This window comes from Tamandua tetradactyla, chromosome 6 (genome assembly GCF_023851605.1).
Source record: "Tamandua tetradactyla isolate mTamTet1 chromosome 6, mTamTet1.pri, whole genome shotgun sequence".
Classification (NCBI taxonomy): Eukaryota; Metazoa; Chordata; class Mammalia; order Pilosa; family Myrmecophagidae; genus Tamandua; species Tamandua tetradactyla.
In genome coordinates this window covers 39,998,922-40,020,917 of record NC_135332.1, presented here as the reverse complement: position 1 = coordinate 40,020,917, position 21,996 = coordinate 39,998,922, and the positions used below count along the sequence as shown (strand labels likewise).

At 36.5% G+C, this 21,996-nt stretch overlaps 2 protein-coding genes across 16 annotated transcripts in view; one reads left to right on the top strand and one right to left on the bottom strand.

Moving 5' to 3' along the window:
• The window catches only part of TRIM37 (tripartite motif containing 37), a 371,934-nt gene that overhangs the window by 322,628 nt on the left and 27,310 nt on the right, over nucleotides 1–21,996 (top strand). For 8 of the 10 annotated variants that reach the window (XM_077164953.1, XM_077164956.1, XM_077164952.1 and 5 more), the window contains one exon: nucleotides 822–900. In XM_077164953.1, the coding sequence (XP_077021068.1) occupies nucleotides 822–900 (79 nt within the window). Of the gene's footprint in view, nucleotides 1–821; nucleotides 2,045–15,571; nucleotides 15,835–21,996 lie in introns of those variants that run through there. The other 2 variants (XM_077164955.1, XM_077164958.1) reach the window with 2 other exon arrangements.
• PPM1E (protein phosphatase, Mg2+/Mn2+ dependent 1E) overlaps nucleotides 13,371–21,996 on the bottom strand; it is a 289,214-nt gene continuing 280,588 nt past the window's right edge. Inside the window, exons 7-9 of one of the 6 annotated variants that reach the window (XM_077164967.1) lie at nucleotides 17,771–18,512; nucleotides 14,449–14,512; nucleotides 13,371–13,584 (exon numbers count right to left, since the gene is read on the bottom strand). In XM_077164967.1, the coding sequence (XP_077021082.1) occupies nucleotides 13,492–13,584; nucleotides 14,449–14,512; nucleotides 17,771–18,512 (899 nt within the window). In that variant the 3' untranslated portion in view covers nucleotides 13,371–13,491. Of the gene's footprint in view, nucleotides 18,513–21,996 lie in introns of all 6 variants that reach the window. The other 5 variants (XM_077164968.1, XR_013177664.1, XM_077164966.1 and 2 more) reach the window with 5 other exon arrangements.

Here is a 21,996-nt window from a genome sequence, read left to right as displayed (position 1 = left end):
TTTTGTCTAGTTTTCTTCTCTCTCTCTTTTTTTAAATTAAAATTTCTGTAAACTTCATTTTTTGTGGTAGCCTAATTGATTATTCTGGCAAATGAATGTAATGTGACCATTCTGCCACAGGGAGATTGTCTGTTATACAGAGATCATACATTAAAAGGAGGTACTGAAATCTTAGAGAAGATACTATATATCCACTTAAAATCACCCAGAGAACACCCTTTAACCTGAGCATTTCTCTCCAAGATGCCCTGGAATGAAAACATTGTCAGTTTTCTGTTAATTGTTAGCTTTATATTTTTCACATTTGCCTAGTGTTCTGGCATCTTTCTCAATTCAGAGCTGAGCATATGATGATTTCTAAGTATCAAAAAACTTTTAGGTAATATTCTCCATTTCTAAAAAGAAGCACCCAGATTCGTGGCAGTTATTTTGAGTGCAGAAGACGTTTTGTAGTCATGTTTGCCTGAGTGGCTTAGTGCATTTTATGTTTCCATAGTCTGAGTCCTTCACTGTACATGATCATGGAGTACTTTCCCTTCTCTAAATACCCCCACATTGTCCCGAGGAGAACACAGTAAGTGACGCAATGCCTTTTATCTTTGTGCGGTGGTTGTCTGTTACACATTTTGTTTTTTTCTTCTTTTTTTCCCTTTGCATTTGCTTATACCTGACTCAGATCATAAATTCTCTGAAGATATAACTTTGTCTACAACCCAGAACATCTTTATGGCATAAATGACACACTTGATAAGGTCATTTCAAGACTTGGGATAGAAAATACTGCTTTAACAACGTTATCTCCTTTTTTTTTTTTATCTTAGACACATGTTCCAGTTTTCCTGATGGTGAACAAATAGGCCCTGAAGATCTCAGCTTCAGTACTGATGAAAACAGTGGAAGGTAATTGCCAAATCAAGAGAACTGACTCTCAAGTTCACTTTATCCTGAAATTTGCTATAGTCGGTGCTCAAATTTTTCATCAATCAGATATCAATTTTTCATCAGCTCTACCTGAAATTGTTATTCTCAAACTGTTAAAAAGTGGCGGAGTTCTAGTATGACAGTAGTACATCAGGAAAATGAACAGTATGGGAAGAATTCTTTGTAATGTAATTAAACAACAGTGTGGTCCTAGACATCATTTTAGTAAATTACACTCACAAAAGCAGTTTGTTTTCTAAACAGAACAATCATTTAACTGACAGATGTTCCTAGAGACAGTGCGTGCACTGAGTAACCTGCTTAGCATTGGAGCTCCTCTGTCTTTGGCTAGGTGGTCAGTTGTATTTAAATAACCACTTAAGATTTTGGGCTTTAATCAGCAGTTTGTAGTTTCATTAGTGCCTGTAGATTAGTGAACAGAAAAATTACTTGTTAATAGATTCTGCCTTGTAAACACTTTATGTGAATAAGTAAAGTAACACTAGAACGAAATTTCCTCTGTAGGATACATTGACAGATTATAGTCAATATATTTATGTTTTGTTGCTTCTGTTGTGTGACTTTTACAAATGTCATTTGAAATGAATTAAGTTAATGTGTATTGATTATGTTCCTGGTCATGTGGACACATGTAAGATCATTTAAATTTATTTAATTTCTTCTGCATTTTGCTAAACAAATCTAGTTAAACATCTATTTTAAAATCTGCTTTTCTCCTTTATAGTTTCTTTAGTTTCTTTTTTTGATTTCAGAAGAGTCATACATTTTACACAGCTGCTTGCATGAAGTTGAAACTGTGGTATAATGTCTTTCATACTTGCAGCTTGCCCAAAATAATTGCTAGACTTTGCCATTGTGCTTCTACATTGGTCTTTGAGCTGCTATATCTGTTTGTGAAAATTACACCAAAAGTTGCCTGAGAGTATTGAAGAAGCATGAATTACTTATATGTGAGACATCTCATCTGTTTATATTTTACTTAATGAGAATTGTTCACTTTTCCATATAGAATACTGTGATTCATGGTTTACTTTTGTTCAAAACAGTTTGCACTTTTTGTTAATAAAATGAACTTGGGAAAAGATTATGCCTCTGTAATTTATTAATGAAGTGTGACCTGAAGCCCTTGTTTACTACTTATACTGCCTGATGTTTAGCTGTGTATACTGTAAATGCATGGGGAAGTTAGCAGACTTGTTTATAGTCTCCATTAATATATGGTGACTTTCCTTAAATGTCAGTTGGAAATGTTTTAGAACTATAATCATAAGAGAAGTAGAAATTTAGTATTTGTTCAGTTAATAGGGATAGCATAGGTGTGCTGTTGTAGTTTCTCATGCAGTGCTTTAAAACATTCCAAGTTTTTAAACACATTTCCCTTTTTATTAGATGGGAATATATTCACATTCAATACATTTTGATGAAATCATATTTTTAGTGGAACTTTGGTTTATCTCTGTATATTTATTGTATTCACTGAAAGGATTTTTGCTCCTCCTGTGTTGAGAGTGAATCAATGTAAGAATCAGTTTGGAGATTTAAAAAATAAATAGGGGCTCATCTGAATCAGTAAATGCAAATAAATGCTAGTTTGAACTTTTCACCATTGCTAAGCAGTTTAGTTGACCTATATTTGATATAGAATTGAGTGCTTTTTTTGTATAACTTTATGATTCGTGTTTTCAAAATCCAGAAAAACATGTATAATTAGGAACTAAGAGAAAACTGAGAATAGACTGTTATTTGGGGGATATTTATTTGTGAAAGATTTCAGTACAGTGTTTTGATTATGATATTCTCTTGCTTCATTTGTTTATGTATCAACATTTTGAGGTCTCCCTCTATCCTTCCCATGCCTCCTTTGGTCCTTTTTCTTTTCAATCATAGATTTTCTCATCTTTCCTTATTTTTTCCACGGCCTCTTGAGGTTTTTTCCAGTGAGTGGATTCCCGCAGATGGCATCGTGATACTTTGGTTATTTGGAGTTTGAGTATTCTGGATTTTCTTATGCTCTTAACAGATAGTATATGCAAATAACCAAGAGTGCTACACTTATTTTAGGTGATTTGAAATTTGGTTGAGATCCTTTTAAATTGGTGGAAATTTGAATTCACTATGTCAGCAGGACTACTTTCAGTTGGTTCAGCTGTAGGCAAATTCAAAAATACTTTTTTCTTTTATGCTTGAGTAAAAATTTTGTAGGGAAAAGTTATTTGAACTTAATTGGTATAGTATAATTTCATGTATTTTAAGGACCCATCCCATTTGTCCCATATTCAAAAGTGAAGCTCGTGTCTTGAAAAAGCATAAAAAAAAAGCTTATGTAGAAATGATACTGTAACCATCTCCCTAATATAAGAGTCTCCGAATTTGTAATTTAAAGGAAAACCCTGAGCTAAAGGATTGAACGCTCACAAACAATGTTGCTATATTGAAGAAAATTATGGTTTTTGGGGAACCCCAACTCACCTCAAATAATGTTGCTTTGTGATAACAATAGTGATAAATATTCAGGGTGTACAAAGTCACAGTCCATTGAGGAGACCCTCTGACATCCAAACATCTGTCCACAGGGTTTCTAGCATTCTCTCTAGAGAAGCAGTGGGTAAATAGTAGGCTAAATCCCCTCCCATTGCCTATTTTTGTAAATGTTATTGGAAAACAACCACCCCCATTCATTTATAGATAGGTGCTTTTACATTATAGACAGTTGAGTAGCTACAACAGAGACAGTATGGCTTGCAAATCACAAAATATTTACTATGGGCTTTTACAGAAAAAGTTTGCTGATTCCTGCTCTGTATCAGTGATATTAATAAGATATGCTCACGTTCTTTGAGAATAGAAGGTTTAGGTTTCAGAAAGCATTTTTTTTTTTTTTTTGCATGGTCAGGGAATCGAACCCGGGTCTCCGGCATGGCAGGTGAGAACTTTACCTACTGAGCCACCGTGGCCCGCCCCAGAAAGCATATTTTTAATTTAAAAAAATATCAAACATTTGACAAGCTGTTTTTTGTTCTGTTTTTAAAAGATGCTGAAGGGTGAGGGCAGCTTCTGTCGTAGTCATTCAACAATCACAGTAAACCTGGAGAAAGACCAAACGTTTTCTTCAAAAATAGAAGAACTGTTATAGTGAAGTCTTTGGAAAATGTAATTCCTCCGCTCATAACTGTCTTTCATACAAAGTCCTTCTCAGTTTCTCAGTAATGCAAGGTCCATGCTTTCCCTCTTCATTGATGTATATATCTTGGCTATGCTAGATCTTAGGTAGCAGTGAGGGAGGGAAGAGACATGGGAGAAGTTACCTGTTCCTTTTTCTTCCCACCATTGGTTAGTCAAGATCCAGTCAGTAGGAGATGTAGCACAAAGGAAATCTCTCCCCCATTCTCCCTCTTTTAGCTATCATCACCTGCAATCTATTTAAGTCGTTAGTATTGGACCACTTCTCCAGTCATTTGCTGTCTCTGTTGGTCCTACTTTGAACTTTTCTGTATCCTGCTAGAGTCCCCACCTTTTTTCTTTTTTTTAAATAAATCTTTAGTGTACTTCCCCTTTTCCTGAAGGTCATATTTTCTCTTAGACTTTCCTTCCTCTCTTACCTTGCTTCAATATTTATATTTTTGTTTCAAGTTCATTTCTGGGAAATTTCTCTTTAATAGGATTTTCTATCATACCTAAAGATATTGGAATAATGCTTGGATTCTGCATGAGCATATTATTCTGGACAGCTTTGACCACCTCATGTCATTGAATTCTAAGGCAAACTTTGAGGTGGCTGTGTTGTGTATCATACCCATTTGCAGAGATAACTGTGGTACAGGGAGGTTGTGTGGTTCTCTCAAGGTTCAACACCACTGACCAGGATAAAATGAGTTGCTGCTCTAGTGCTTTTTCCACCTCATCACACTTGTACCAAAACCTAGCACTCTAGCACCTAATAATTAAACATTGTCCTATTTTTAAAAGCTTTCTATTTTGAGATAATTTTAGATTTATAAAAAAACATATCATCAGATTTTCCATTACTCTTTGCCTAGCTCCTCCATTCGTTAACATTTTACTTAACCATAAGCAGTGTCCAGAACTAAGAAATTAAGCTTGTGTACAATACTATTACTAAACTTGTAGAATTTGTTTACCAGTCACTTCTCTAATGTACTTTTCGTCTTCTGTGATCCAGTTCAGCATCCTCCTTTGCATTTAGTTCTCATGTTTCCTTATTCTTGTCTAATTTGTGACAGATTCTCAGTCATTCCTTGTCTTTCATGAACTTGACATTTTTTAAAAGCTCTGGTCAATTATTTTATACCCTGTCCTTCTATTCGGATTTGCCTATTGTTTTCTCATATGAAGTTGAGGTTATACATTATAGGGAACTAGACCACAGAGGGTGATATGCCCTCCTCAGTGAATTACCAGGAGAGAGGTGATTACTTGATTAAGGTGGTATCTGCTAGGATTTTCAACTATACATTTACTATTTTCCCCTTTGTAATTACTGAATATTTGGGGGCAAATACTTTGAGACTATGCAAATATCCCATTTCTGCTTAAACTCTTGCCCAATTATTTTAACAGCCATCAGTGAATCTTGCCCTACGGCAGTAATTACTACAGTGTTCTAATAGTAGTTTCTCTGTTTCCCTCATTTCTTGTGCATTTATTAATTTGGATTCTATAAGGAGAAGTTGTTTTCCCATTTAAAAAAAATTATCTACTTATTTATATCAGTATGGATTCATGAGTATTTGTTCTTTGAGTTAGGATTCCATACTATCATTTATTTTATAGCTGAACTTATTCCAGTTTTGTCCAGTGGAAGCTATTTCAGGTTGGCTCCTACATCCAAAGAGATATGCCTCTGTCATGGACAAGTTCATGTGTCAACTTGGCCAGTGGTCATGTCCATTTGTCTAGTTGGGCAAGTGCTGGCCTGTCTGTTGCTATGAAGACATTTCATAGAATTAAATCATGATTAATTCGACTGCATCCACAGCTGATTTCTGTTTATATCTTTATTTCTGTTTATATCTGTGTGTGTTTGCATTTTATTTGTTTGTTTTTTGGAGCATGAGTCTGTGTTGATACCCGTGACTACTATCCAGCACCACACGGTTCATTCTGGAGCTCCTCATTTCCTTATTTATAATGTGTTTCTGTAACAGAAGCCTGGCTGTCACATAAAATCTATCTACTGACTTGTTCACTCCTAACAGACAAACCAAATAGTTCAGGAATTATTAACCTATACCCTTGTGAGATACAAATTTACCAACTAGCATACAGTGTGTGGGTACAGTTCTGTTTATCTTTAGTCTTTCAGTATCATATCAAAATACTGTTTTCCATCAGCAGGTAGAATTCTCGCCTGCCATGCCAGAAACCCAGGTTCAATTCTTGGTGCCTGCCCATGTGAAAAAAATAAAAATAAAAATAAAAATACTGTTTTCCAAAGTTACTTACGTCTTTAGGTTCAAAGTTAATATTAGTTCCTTTCTTCCTTCTCCCCTTTGTTGCGATTATGCAATTCATTTGTAATACAGTTTGATTCATCTGTTAAACTCTGCATTCTGTCCTCCCACACACATCATGGTTGATTTTTAAAATTTACATACATTGAAATTCCATCTTTGTGATATACAGTCTCGTGGATTTTGACAGATGTACAGTCATGAATCTGTCACCTCAGCACCATGCAGAACAGTTCATTTACCCTCAATATTCCCTTGGTCTGGCTCTTTGTGGTTGACTCTCCATTATCCTTCAGCTCTTGGTGATCATTGGTCTATTCTCTGTCCTTTTAGTGTTCCCTTTTCCAGAATGCCATATAGATGGAATCATATAATATGTAGCCTTTCACTTAGCAAAATACAATTCAAAGTCATCGGTCTTACTGTGTGAATCAGTAGTCCTTCCTTATGGATGTACCACCATTTATTCATTCACCATTTGAAGGATATTTGAGTTATTTCCAGTTTTGGGTAATTAAGAACTCGTAAATATTTACATATAGATTTTTTGCATAAAAATAAGTTTTCGTTTTCCTAGGATGTTCTATGCCTAGGGGTGGGGTTGCTGGGTCATATGACAAGTAATACTTAACTTTATAAGAAACTGCCAAACTGTTCCAGAAGTTGCATTACCATTTTGCATCCTCACTTACACTTAGTACTATCAGCATTTTTAATTTTAGCCATTCTATTAGGTGTGTGGTGGTATCTCAAAGCAGTTTTAATTTGCATTTGCCTAATGGTAAATGATGTTGAACAGCTTTTCATATGCTTATTCGACTGTTATCCTCTTTGATGAAATATCTGTTCAGATCTTTTGTGTAGTTTTCAAATGCGTTGTTTTCTTACTGTTGAAGTTTTTTGTTTGTTTGTTTTTGTTTTTTTGCATGGGCAGGCACCAGGAATTGAACCCGGGTCTCTGGCATGGCAGGTGAGAACTCTGCCTACTAAGCCACTGTGGCCTGCCCTACTATTGAGTTTTTTGGGTTTTTTTTTTAATTAAAGAAAAAAAAGAAATTAACACAACATTTAGAAATCATTCCATTCTACATATGCAATCGGTAATTCTTAACATCATCACATAGATGCATGATCATCATTTCTTAGTACATTTGCATCGATTTAGGAAAAGAACTAGCAAAACAACAGAAAAAGATATAGAATGTTAATATAGAGAAAAAAAAATAATAATAATAATAAAAAGAAAAGGAAAAAAAAACAAAAGACACAAACAAACAAACAAACAAAAACTATAGCTCAGATGCAGCTTCATTCAGTGTTTTAACATAATTACATTACAATTAGGTATTATTGTGCTGTCCATTTTTGAGTTTTTGTATCTAGTCCTGTTGCACAGTCTGTATCCCTTCAGCTCCAATTACCCATTATCTTACCCTGTTTCTAACTCCTGCTGGTCTCTGTTACCAATGACATATTCCAAGTTTATTCTCGAATGTCGGTTCACATCAGTGGGACCATACAGTATTTGTCCTTTAGTTTTTGGCTAGACTCACTCAGCATAATGTTCTCTAGGTCCATCCATGTTATTACATGCTTCATAAGTTTATTCTGTCTTAAAGCTGCATAATATTCCATTGTATATATATACCACAGTTTGTTTAGCCACTCGTCTGTTGATGGACATTTTGACTGTTTCCATCCTACTATTGAGTTTTTAATATCATCTGGAGAGAAGTCCTTTGTTGGACTTGCAATTATTTCCTCCAATTATTGCAATTATTCCTCTCTTTTACAGAGAATAAGTTCTTAATTTTGAAGTGTAGTTTATCAATTCTTGCTTTTTTTGGATTGTACTTTGCTTTCATATTAAGAACCTGCCTAATCCCAAGTGTTTTAGTTTCCTAAAGCTGGTGGAATGCAATATCCTAGAAATGGAATGGCTTTTATAAAGGGGATTTATTAAATTACAAGTTTACAATTCTAAGGCCTTAAAAATGTCCAGGGTGCATAGGTGATTCTGTGCTAGAATGCTCGCCTTTCATGCAGGAGACCTGGGTTCAAGTCGCAGACCATGCACCCCCCCCAAAAAAAACACACAAAATGTCCAAACTAAGTCATCCACAGAAAGATACCTTGACTGCGAAGAAAGGTCAAATGGCGTCCAGGATTTCTCTGTCAGCTGGGAAGGCATGTGGCTGGTATCTGAGGTCCTTACTCCTAGTTTGTTGCTTTGTGCTTCTGACTCCAGTGGCTTCCTTTCTAAGCATCTGTTGGCCCTCACTCAGCTGTTCTAGGGCAAAGCCCTGGGTTTCATCTCATAGCTTAACATCTCTTGGGGCCAGAGATTTCTTCTCTCCCAGCTTCTGGTTTCAAATGACCCTTTCAGCTGCTTCTGTATCTCCAAACGACTTTGTGTCAGCTCTGAAGTCTTTCTCTGTGAGCTCTCTTAAGGACTCCAGTAAATTAATTAAGACCCACCTTGAATGGATGGACTCACAGCTCCATCTAACCAAAAGGTTGCAATAATTGCAACACCTACAATTGTGTGTGTCACTGCTCTGTTGAAGTAATCAAATCTAAAGCTCACACCCTCGGCTGGGTGTATCACATCTCTATAGAAATAACCTAATCAAGAGATCCCACCCTACAATATTAAATCATGATTAATGGAACATGGATGCCCCCCACAAGATTGGATCAGGATCAAAAAACGTTGCTTTGGGGGAAGGGGTATATAACAGTTTCACACTAGCATACCAGGTAAGTAAGATTTTCTGCTATGTTTTCCTCTCAAAGTTTTGTAGTTTTGTACTTTATATTTTGATCATCCCATTGGAGTTAATTTTTATATATGTTGTGAAATTCAGGTTAAGTTTCAGGGCTTTTTTTTGCATATGGCTGTCAAATTATTGCAACATCATTCTTTCTCCTTTGAATTGCCTTTGCACCTTTGGCAACAATCAGTTGATTATATTTGTATGAGTCCGTTTCTGGGCTTTCTGTTCAAATGATGTATGTATCTAATCCTCCATAACACCACCTTGTCTTGATTACTGTAGTTTCACATAAGACCTTAAAATCTCGTAGTGTGACTCTTTCAACTTTATTCCTTTAAATTTTATTTTGGCTGTTGTTTGGCTAATGAAGCTATAGTCTTAGGCACTGTGTCACTAGGTCAGAAGGATGTGGCCTTTTCAGTTCATAGGGTTGTGGGCCCAGGTGATAACTCCCGTCCCTTCCCCAGGGGCAGGGTTTTTCTTCCCTATTCCCTTCCCTCAGCTGTAATGACTTTTTACCAGTATCCTAAGGTAGATAGTGCTTGTGGTCCTCCCCTGCCTCAAAGAATAAGGAATTACTTTCTCAGAAATTTCTTGGCCTCTCCCACATCTGCAACCACAATTGACACTTCTTAGGGCTCTTTCCTGTCTTCTGTGAAAAAAAGAACCTGCAAATGGGGAAAGACTCCTCCAATTTCCATGTTCCCTAGGGCTTCTCATTATCCTGCCAGCTCTACTCTGCCTTCATCAATTAATCTTTTAGTCTAGACGAACTGTTCTTTCCAAGGGTCTACCTAGCTAGTAGATGAGTGAGCGCTCAAGTCTCCCTCTTCCTGTGGGTGCCTGCATCACCCCCTTTTAGATTAGGGATAATTGTTTTGGTCAGTTGGTTGCTCTATGACCTCAACTACTTGGGGAAAAAATCATAAGACATTCCTTCCATCTCTACGTTTTTAAGTAGAAGCTAGAAGTACCCTATTTTTCTCCAAATACGTAAAGTATACATATTGTTAAATTAAAAACAGAAAATTTAATTAACTTTAAAAACCACTGTTCAGAAAGTACTGAACTATTATTTTAGTTTTTTTAATCCAAAATAATTTATTATTCTTTTAAAATTATAGAAAGTTTGGGAAATAAAAGGAAAAGTTATTCTCATTTTTGTATATTCCTTTTAGTCTTTTAGATAGTTAAATTCTTTGCTTTTCCCTCTACCTCTGGTTCTTATATCAACCAATATGTAGTTTCATGTTTATCTAGATTTATAGAAATTTTAAAATTCTGCCTCGGGAAGCTTAGGAACAAATGATAACATTAACTGTTCTTTATGGTTTGGGGCATAATATAGGCAGGTCTCTTTTTTTTTTTTTTTTTTTAGCATTTTTAAGTATAAAATAAAACGTGCAGAAAAGTGATATTTCAAAATACAGTTTAACAAGTAGTTATAGAGAAAATTTCACAGTATAGTATGGGTTACACTTCTACCATTTCAAATGTTTCCTTCTAGCTGTTCTAATACACTAGAGACTAACAAATATCAATATAGTGATTTAGTAGTCAAAATTATTTGCTAAATCCTATTTTCTCTGTTACAACTCCTCCTCATTTGATCCTTCTCCCAGTCTTCTGGGATAGTTAGGCAATAATCGTTTTGACTTCTTTATGTTGAAGAGGGGCATTGACATTATGGGGTGGGGAGATGCAACTAGTTGCTGTTCTTGGAAAGGCTGGTGCCTTTGGGTTTCAGGGCTTATCTGGCATAGCAGCAATCTGTAGGTTTTAAGTTTCAGAAAAATAAATTTAGTGAAACTTTTAAAGAGCTTCAGATAGAGAGCCTGGTTATTCTTTAGGGTTTTCAGTAATAGTGTTGGTTGGAGTTTGGCATACCGTGGTGATTTGCAACATCTAGCTGAAGCTTGCATAAAAGTAGCCTCCAGAATAGTTTCTTGGCTCTATTTGAAATCTCTTAGCCACTGATACCTTATTTTGTTAAATTTCTTTTCCCCCTTTTGGTCAGGAAGGCGTTGTCGATCCCAAGGTGCCAGGGCCAGGTTCAATCCCTGGGAGTCATGTCCTACATTGTGAGGGAGACTTTCACCCTTGGATGTCATGTCTTTACCCCTGGATGTCATGTCTCACATAAGGGGGAGGGTAATGATTTTCCTTGCAGAATTGGGTTTAGAGAGAAAGAAGCCACATCTGAGCAACAAAAGTTCTCTGAAGGTAACTCTGCAGGTAGGCTTAGCTTCTCCACTACAAGAAATAAGTTTTATGAGAGAAAGCCTCAAGATCGAGGGCTTAGGCCTATTTCTAAAAACTCTTCTGACACATTAGTTTCTTCCTGTTATAGGGAGTCTTCCTTTTTGTTCCTGCTCTGCAGACCCTCTGCCCAGCTAGAGTCCTTGCTTGAGAGCCCTGTAGGGCAGCAAAGTGTGTCTCCTTATGTGCATTTGGGAATTCCTGCTCACCTCCCACTCAGTTTTATTCCATCTGGTGATCTCAAGAACTGTGGTTTAATTTCCCACCCCCCACACTCAAGTGTTAGGATCACCTGGTGTAACAACTGGCAGAGACAACTTTTTCATATTTGGCTAAACTTGTAGGTCAATTGGAAGATGGTTTCTCCAAATATATATCATTGTTGACAATTTCTCACATTGATTGTTTTTCTGATCCTCAAGTAGCATCAGAAAGATCAGATAGTACCTGTGTGTCCTAGGACTCCTGCCTGCTCCATGAGGCAAGACACATCTCATCTGGAGGGTCCATGACTGGGAGTAGTAAGGCAACATTCTGTAGCAAAGTCTAAGAGAAATGTTAAAATAACTGCCCAGGACGAGAGATCTTTCTTACTGAACAATACTTAACAGTTTCGGGGTTCAGAAAAGAACCTGAGCTGTTTGAAATATAAAGATGAAAGGCTGTTCCTTAAGGTTATTCCTAGGCGAAGCACAAGTAGTTTTTCTTTAAAGGGAAAATGGAAATGTGCATTCTTTACTAATTGCTGTTAAGACAGATGGCAAACTTGTAACCAAAAAGGAAATGAACAATTATAGCAACTAAACACTTAGTCCAGGCAATCATTTCTGATAATTTGGCAACTTGAGTAACTTTCTATTAAATTCAAATGATTTCATTACACCTAATGGTTCACATACATTTTGTGTGTGCTTTTGCTTCAGAATGAGTCAATCTTTTTGAACTAAGTAAATAATATATTTTAAGGGATTTTTTTCAAGTGTAAAATAATACTTTTCAGCATGTTCCTTTTCTATTATTCTGTTTTAGCAAACCTCTTCAAATACATCGTTTCACAACTCTACTTTTTCTTAATTCTTGCTTCCCTTGGGTTCCATGTAAAGTCACTCTAAGTACTGAATTAATTCAGGGAGTTTAGGATTGTTATAAGATTGCTGGAACTGTGAAATTAACCTAAAACTGCATAATGGTGGGGAGAGGATAACCATGCTTTAACTAGGTTTGTTTTTCATTTTCATACCCACTACCGTAAATAAAGTCCAACCTAAGATGCAGGTATCTTGCTTTATCAGCTTCACTTCTACCCTTCCTTCTATTACTCTGTACCCCCTGTAACTCCTTAACAACAATTCTCCAGACAGACTTTGAACCACAACTCACCTTATTATTTCCTTGTCTTACTTCCAAACTTAAAGGGAAAAGGCTATGTTAAAAAGAAAAATAAAACCATGAGTGGTTGGATGCAATTTTAAAGATTAAAGTGGGAGGGCAGGCCACGGTGGCTCAGCAGGCAGAGTTCTCGCCTGCCATGCCGGAGACCCGGGTTCAATTCCCAGTGCCTGCCCATGCCGGGTGTAAAAAAAAAAAAGAATGAAGTGGGAGACTTGAGGAGTCACCGCTTACCCCTTTGGCGGTCCTAATCCTTTTTCTCTTTTCACACCTCTGTCTCCCTTCCCCTGATTTAACTATTGGGGAGACACTGTATAAGATGAGATATATCTCTTCTGGATTTTGTGGGAGAAATATAAGTTAAAGTGGCACTCTTAGCAAATTTTATTTCTAAAATGTTCCTACTTAAAGTTTTAAGAAAACTACCACCTCAGGATTTTATTTACAGTTCTGAGGGAATCTGCCCAACAATAAATAACTCAACTTTCTTTGAACAAAAAGACAAATGACTAGTGGTTTTAAATTACCAGATTTTATTAAGATATTGGCAAAATTTCAACATACTCCTTACCTGAATGAATAGTTTTAATAAATAAAATATGAATAACCACTTAAGATTACAACTGAACTCAAAATTGAGCTATAGAGCGGGCTTATAAATTGATAAATTCAGTTGGTAAGAAATGATTCACTTCATCTGCTTCCCTCCATAGAGAATTCTTTGCTTGTCTCTCACCAAAAAGCACCTAGAGTAAGAGTTAACAATGATGTATCAGTGGATTATCGGGTACATCAAAGTTTGAGTATTTCTTTTTCAAGAGCAACTGCTGTGTCAGCCTGGAGTTTCTTATTTTCTAACTAGTACAGTAAATAAGTCTTAGAAATAGAAGATAAAATACTGCTAGAGGAAGTAGTAAGATAATTATTTTTCAACACAGCTACCATTTGTCTGGAAAATAGCTGGCGTTATAATACTGGCTGTATCTTACTTTGTTTTGAAAAAGACATTTAAGTTTTTTATAGGTCAAGACCAGAAGAACTGGTGTTTATCCTCACATGATTTTAAAAGGTGAACGAACAATGTATGTTTTTTCGCTTACAATTTTATGATCCATAAATTACAGTGTAAACAGAACCACAGTATCCCCTTTTATGGCCTTGCTTAGGTGAAAATGCCCATTGAACAAACAGATTAGGTTTAAAAAATTAAATAATTTACATAATTTTTTCACAAAGCCTCAGCAAGCCTTTGATGAGGAAGGAAGTACTTGGACTACAGCAGTTTTATCTGTAAACACTGAATTTCTTTATGCATCATTTCATTTGTCCATTGGATGTCACACCTCTCACTGGCACAGTGTTCCAACAATGGAGTGTTGTTGTCATGAAAATGCAGTATTGACACTATACCACTATAAATGTGGTCAGAATTAGACTGAGTGTTGACATTGACATTGTTGATATTGTCCTTTGAGAAGGTGTTACTTTCAGGATTCTCCTAGTTAAATGCAACAGTAACTTAGTCTTATTAATTCAAGGACAATGGATGGCACTTTTAGGTAAAGAAATGTATATACATGTGTGTTTCCACTCATCCTTTTAATACAAACCAAAGTGGGATTAACAGCTCCAATGTTTGGTGTTCGAAAGCAGATATCCCTCAAAAGTATGTATCTAGAAAGTGAACAAAGGAAACCCTTACATTAGAGACTCCCTTTGAAGCTCACAGTGAATGCACACAGAGTTTAACAGCTTCAGTTGGTGACTTGAATCCTGTTTCCCCAACCAATACTATACTTTCTTGTTATATTTGTTTTACCATTTCCTATACTAGTTAAACTTTAGCAGGCAAACAAATTGATGCAGATCATGTTAATCGAAAAAGAGATACTGCAGCTCTTTTAAAGATTGAGTGTAGATCTTTCACCACCACTAAATTACACAATGAATAAAAGTACAAAACACATTAATTCACAGACTAATACCTCAGCATTAACAGTTAATATATATTACTTAGATACTTTTATATCTTTCTAATATTTTTACAATCACCAGATACACCATCATTACAAGTTACAGATATGTGTAGATACCATTAGTTAGAGGGATACTTATTGCTTACTTCAGCAAGCAGCAAATGAGGGCACAGTAGTTTGAACTGAAGGGAACTACTTCCTATCACCAGTGGCATTAAGGTATAACACTGCATTTCACAAAGCACTGCTTTTTATCTAGTTTATAGAATCAAGAGCAGCATATATCAGACCAATAACCACTACTTTTAATATATATTATAGAATTTTTTAAAGGACTTACCTTACAAATGGTACCTAACTACTCTAGAGTTGTAAACTATATATGTTGTAAACAAATGAATAGTTGCTAATTTTTACAATATTGTTTATAACTTGACTACACTGGAACTACTTTTCTCTATTTTCTAGAGAACTAATGGTCTAAGAAATGGAGTTAACACTGCTTATGTAGTCATACCTATAAAAATCAGACCCTTAAAGATGGGGTCTGGGTTCAGCCCATTTTCATTCAACTATTTTTCCCCTCAGGAAAAAGCCTATTGCATGTACCTTTCTTTCCTTTCACTTTGTTTATTCTGATCAAAAATGTTATCAATAGGCAACTGTAGTAAATTAAAAAAAATTTTTTTTTACCTAGCTAAGTACTTTAGACTGTAATGTGTACCAATATTCTGCCTCTGTTTTCTTGTTTCCTTAGATAATTTAATTTGAAACTGACACTGCACCTGATGGGTTGTTAACAAGATCTAGGCTTCAGAAAATGACAGATGTGAGTGAGATCAATGTATGGGGGAAAGCATCAAATAATGAAAAGATGCTAGTATTCTGGTTGGAGCCACATTTACTCACTCTTTTCAACCATATCACAAGACATGAGAAAAGAAGAAATGGCTTCAAAATCAAGAGAAAACAATATTGAAAATCTCTACTTAATCAAAATTTTAAAAAATAAAATCTGTAGATTAACAATCTTATCACTGCTAATGTGAAGCTGTTTTTACTTAGTTAATATAACTATACTGGTACCCACAATATGCTGTAGTCATCTACATTTTTTGAACACAGGAATTTTAGTCCTGCATTATGGGTTTGGGGAACATAAACTAATTGTGTTATTATGTACAGACATGATTAAGCAGTGAGTCTTTTCCAGCTGGAGCATTTAGTACATCCTAACAGTGTGAGTGACTTCAATTGTTACATTGGGGCTACTCCTTTCCACTGGTGTGGCTAGTCCATAGTTGACTGCGAAAAGGTAACTTGTCACATGGAGATGTTCATGATTTACAGAGAATCAGGCTGCTTCATTGAATGAATCTGATTATTTATTTACTGTCTTTAGTTGAAGATATGCCCTTGGCTTGAAACTGCATAAACAGCAAAAAGAGAATTTTAAAATACCAAATATAAATATTTAAATGAAAAATAATATGTCCTGCCTCTGCATAAGGTGCACATAGGAGGACTCTAGTATATCTTCAATTTATAACTCAACAGAACTGCAGGTTCAGTAATTCTGTCATTCTCATTTGCACTTAGCCTCTGGGCTCACTTTAGGCAGTACTTTCAGCCTCTCTCAAACCTATTACTTCATTCCCTTGGGTGAAACAATTTTAGAGAAGTTAAAACTAACATTTTTCATTCTCTAAAACCAGTAGTATATACCTTTGCTTTCTGTGAAGTTAAAAAAAAATGGGGGTGGGGGGAGGCAGTAAATATAGAAATGTTATTTGATTATCTTTTTAAATGGCAGTTTGATTCTAAAATGTTTGTACCTGATATCATCTCCATTAAACCAGTTTGCTTTTTCCTGAGATGAAGGTACAGTGAAAAACATATTAGCATCATAGATTGAAACCAGCTCAAAGTGGTATCCTAAAATGACAAATAATAAAAATTCTGCCAAAAGCACCAATACAGGTTATGAAACTCCCAAATAACTACAGCCCTGGGAAATACTTTTTAATTAGTCTTATGTTACGGGAAAAAAAATCTGTAAACCTGATCGTGAGTAAACCTTACAGGTCTCAGAATATGGCATTTTTACACTAGTCCTCTATTTTCGTTGTTACTGGTTAAGACTTATATGGCTTTTAGTCTCTTATTTGCCAGGAGAAGAAAAGGAGGGGGGTTTCCTTCATCATCCCTAGGCTTTTAAGGAACATTTCCCAATTAAATTAATTTTGCATTGTTTTCCATAGATATATTAGGCACATCAGACCAGACTTTAACTGCGTTGAGATTTCAACACTGTATAATACCCTGACTGAAATAAGTTAACTTGCAAACTTCCACTAGTGACGTGAAGGGGTAGGGGGAGAGGGATTATGTAAATGTGGAGACACATCACAGGGACCAGTTGTATAGTTTTGGTAGTGAAGTCGCCAATGGGTTTTTTTTTTTATTAGATTGATAACACTATTTTGAGTTTCCTAGAGATCTATTTACATTTAAGAATTAAACTATCCATGGATTCATAATGAAGCACATGTGTTTCAGAATGTCTACCATGTTTCTACTCTGATAGTGATGCTTTTATTAGGGGAGAGCTAGCTAGCCTACTTTAAAGAAAAAGTATTATATTTTATAGCTCCAGAGAAGATCTGTGTATGGAATATCATTACTCTTTCTGAGCTTCCTCATCATGTTCTCACTGTATCCTTTCCAACTATTTTGCCTCCATGGCAGAGAACTTTTTAACATCCTATTTCCCTTCCCACTTCGAATAAGTGAGGACAGACTGGTGCCTATTTTGTGAGAAGGCTCTCTAGCAGAGAGAAATGGATAAAACTTTGGATTAAACCTGAATCCATGCTGCCTCTTTGAGAAGTGGTGGCGTAAATGAGACAACCTAGAAACTCTATTTTTCAGGGATTTGAACTGTTCATTTTCCAACCTGATATAAACAGGAGATAAACTCTCTGTTCTGTATATCTGCTGCCCTTTTGAACCCAAATTAGAAGAAGCGGGAAACTCTCCAGCACCACTCCATTCAGGCAATGTTGATTGAAATGATTTTTTCTCCATTATTAGCTCATAACTAAGATTTGCTTTCTTTGGTGCACCGGGACCAAACATCTCAAGTGTTGGCAAAAAGTGGGCACTGTGAGGTTTGTTTGCTTTTATTTGTGTGAGATCTAGGTAGCCTGGGTCTTCCAGCACGTTGATTTGGGACCCTGGGCTTAGGCTAGTTCTATCAGTGAATGAATCCACACGCCCATCATAACCTAGATCTGCTGGTGCTGAGCACTGGTGCTGAGGCCAAGGGCGTTTGCACTCTCCATGATTCTCCTTATCATCCCCACCATCTTCTTGCCCTCCTTGAAAAGAGTTTTCTGTCCAATCTGATTCCTCACTAACATTTACAGCTTTGTTCATGTCCCTCAGGAATACCACAATGACAGTGATGTTATCACTTGACCCAGCATCACGAGCTGATGCAACTAATTTGTGGGCAACCATGCTGCTGTCTCCATTATTCTCCTTCAAGTGGTCAGACACAACTTTAACTGCTTCATCAGGGTTCACGGTGTCATAGAAGCCATCACAGGCCAGAATGAGGTAGTCTTCAGTCCCATCCAAAACAGTTGAGGCAGAATCTGCATCCCCACAGATGTATGGCTTATGTTCAGCATCCCCTGTGGGAATTAGAAAGTAGGGACATCAGAGGTTAGATTTGGGTTTACCTTATTGCTAAGAATGTTTATGGCTAAGAATGTCTGATGACTGATTATATGCTATCTGAATTTACTAGAAAAACTAATTGCATTCCCTGTTAATCAGCTGCTGATTCCTTACTTTCAGTTATATAATTGCCAGTCACTGGGCTTAATTCCTTACCTAGCTGAAAGAAGGAGGTGAATCTTGTCCCTCTGGCTATGACTTAAACTTGGTGAAGCATGGCAACAAATAATAATGACAAATCTAAATTTGTTGGTATGTTGCAAAATTTGCTCCTATGTAGGAGACTTTGATTTAGTGGTTATTTTACTGGTAGTTAGGTCTGATTAATTGAGGTTCGAGCACAGTCAATACTGAATAAACAAACCAAAGTTCTGATCACTCTTTTCATTAAAAGAAAAAAGTTCTTTCTTTATTTAGAAATGAGTAGCTTCCTGCTTCCAGCACTGAAGAAGGTTTGATGTACAAGGGACTTAAAAAATCAAGTGCAACTACCCTCAAGCCAGGAAGAGTGCAATTGATCCAAGGGAATTCAGATGCAGGTTTCTTGGTTCTCAGTCAGGTTTGCTTGCTACTTTTTAATGCTACTTTTATTGTAACTTCTAGAGGATAGGCAGAAAAATGTGCAGCCCTTTTTGTCTTGTCTTCAGGGATTATTTTATTCTTGCTTCATATGTAACTGAGAATCCTCAAGGCCCTAGGGTCTTTATTTCTCTTTCCTTACTTAGCTCATACACTCACAGAATCATATTTGAGCTGGGCCTTGAAGTTAGATAAGTCATTTATCACTAGGCACAGAAGGGCCCTAAGTTGATAGAACGCATAACAAAAGACAGAGGCAACTGTGGCATGTTACAGAGTTATGAATCTAGGTTTAAGGTTCTTAGAGTGGACACATACTCGACCTTGAGCCCACACTAAACAGTGTATCTATTAGCAGGCTACTGAGGTAACTGCATCTAAAGTACATTTTGAAACTCAGACCCAGAGCATTTCTAGATCAATTCATTATTATCCCTTAGGTTCTTGGAGAGAGCCTAGCAAAAGGGTCTTTAACTTGGTGGGTTACCAAATAGCTGTGACCACAAAGGGACACTCATTCACTTCCTCTTTACATTATAACATAGAGTTACTGAGCAGTAATTCCTAGATTACGGTATCATAATTGATGGATAAACAGTAGTAAAAACAACAATAACATATTTATCAAATATGCTTTATTATTTGTAAAGTAGTGGCAAAGTGGCAGATAGCCTAGCAGTCAAGGGTACCAACACTGGAGTCAGACTGCCTGGGTCCAAATCCCAGCTCTTCTCCTTGCTACCTACATAGCCTTCATCAATTGCTGTAGAAAGTTTTTGACGGGGAAGATAAAATGAAGATGAATATACTTAAATGATGATTGTTTCTGGTATCTGATAAAGGGTCTCTTCTACCAAGTAAGGTTTTTCTCCAACATTTTATATCCCTGTTTAATCCTCAGCTTCAGAAAATTGATAGGAACCGTATGGATAACTGCAAGAACTAAATGGGGCCACATTTCTGTGCAGAAGGTCCTATGATGGGATTCCCAGCAAAGCACATTTACTTAATATAATTACCTGGGTTAGATTTCAGCTAATAAACTGGTCTTGACTGTCACTTCTACTCCTCCCATTCTCCAATTTACAACCCTCATATCTAAGATCTTCTCTGTTCATTTACTATTTCTTACAGCAGCCAGAACCATCTTCCTCAAGCATGGTTTTGTTTCCATCAACTTTACTTCTAGACTACGATGCCTCCCAATAGCCTTTTAGAGCTAGTTAAGACTTCTAGTCATGGGAGTCAGTGTCGTCTACCCACTTCACTGAATTTCCCCATCCCCTAGACTACCTGACTGTATTATTTTCCTCACTATTATTATTTTCTGAATTCCTCCTCTAAAAACAAATGTTATCTGAGTCATACTGTTCCCAAAAATCCTGTTTTAGTGATTCAATTAAAAGGCTACTGCAACTGTTAGTTTGAAACAGAACACACGAATACATGCATAGCGAAAATGCTGCCAGATTTCTGGCTTTTCACCTGCTGTACTGTTGGGTGTCAAATTCATGACATTTTGCCCCCAAATTTGGTAGGAGAGCATGAAGTTCCATTTCATGGTAGAAATGGCAGCATCCTTTTCTCTTCTACCTCTTCTCTCCATATGTTAGAAAACAATAAACCATGCCTCTGTCGGGGTCAGATAATAAATCTGAAGGACCCATGGGAAGAATCTACTGAAAAGCTTTTCATTTTTAAAGTTTTAAGTGTCATTTATTTCCTAAATAGAGGTGAACATTGCTCAAGAATCCTTTTTTCTTGCCCCTGTTTATCCCCCTATATTATTCCAAATCTTTCTCATATCTCCCCCACCCACCCCCTGGGATTTTTGTAGGTGGTCTAATGTCAATAATAATAATAATAATAAAGCTTATCAGACCTCATTTCCATCCTCCCACTTTTTTTTTTAATCTCTAGATACTTACCTATACCAATTACCATATTCTCAGAGGAAGAGGTGTTCCCTTGCTCTTCCCAAAGCTAACCTATGCTGTTAGTCCTATCTCCATAATACCCTGGTTTCTTTCTTCTCTCATCTTCAATTTCTTTACTACCTGCCTCCCTTCTTTTATCCTATAAACATTCTCAAATCTAAAATCTCACCCTAAATACAAAGTAGCCTTTTCCTAAATCAGCTTTCCCCACATTATTTCCCTTTGTCCCTTCACCACCAAACTGTCCAAAAGCTAAATTTCTTCTTGCTCCTATATGTTATTGCCCATTCTCCCTTATCTCATTTTTCTGTTTTTCTATCTACTCATCTAAAACATTTCTTGCAAATGTCACTAGTTATTTCCTAATTTCAAAATCCTCTGTCTTGTGTTAACCCACATCTCATTTGGTCTCTATAGCACTTGACAGTGTTTGACCACTCACGGAAAACCCTCTTCCCTTAGCATTGGGGATCCCCAACTTCTATCTGATAATTTCTTGGTTTTCTTCACTTAACAATAGTGAGTACTAACAATCATTGTGTGCTGAGTCTGCCAGGCCTAGTTCCAAATGCATTGCATGTATTATCCCATTTAATACTCAAAAACTCCATGAGTTAGGTCCTGTTAGTCCCACCTTACAAAAGAGCAACTAGACATAGAGAAGTTAAGTAAATTTCCCAAGCCCACAGCTTATAATGTGGCAGAACCAGAATACAAAACCAAGGACTGGCTCCACTACGTTATTTTACCTTAAATGGTGAGTCTGCTTGGCTTCTCACACTGTTTGTTCTTCCTGGGGAATGTGATCTAAGCTGTAGTTTCACCTACTATATATATATCACTTCACAGCTTGCTAAGGTCACTGCCAAAATGGGATAAGTTCCCAAATCTCTATCTCCAATCCAGAACACTCTGCTAAGCT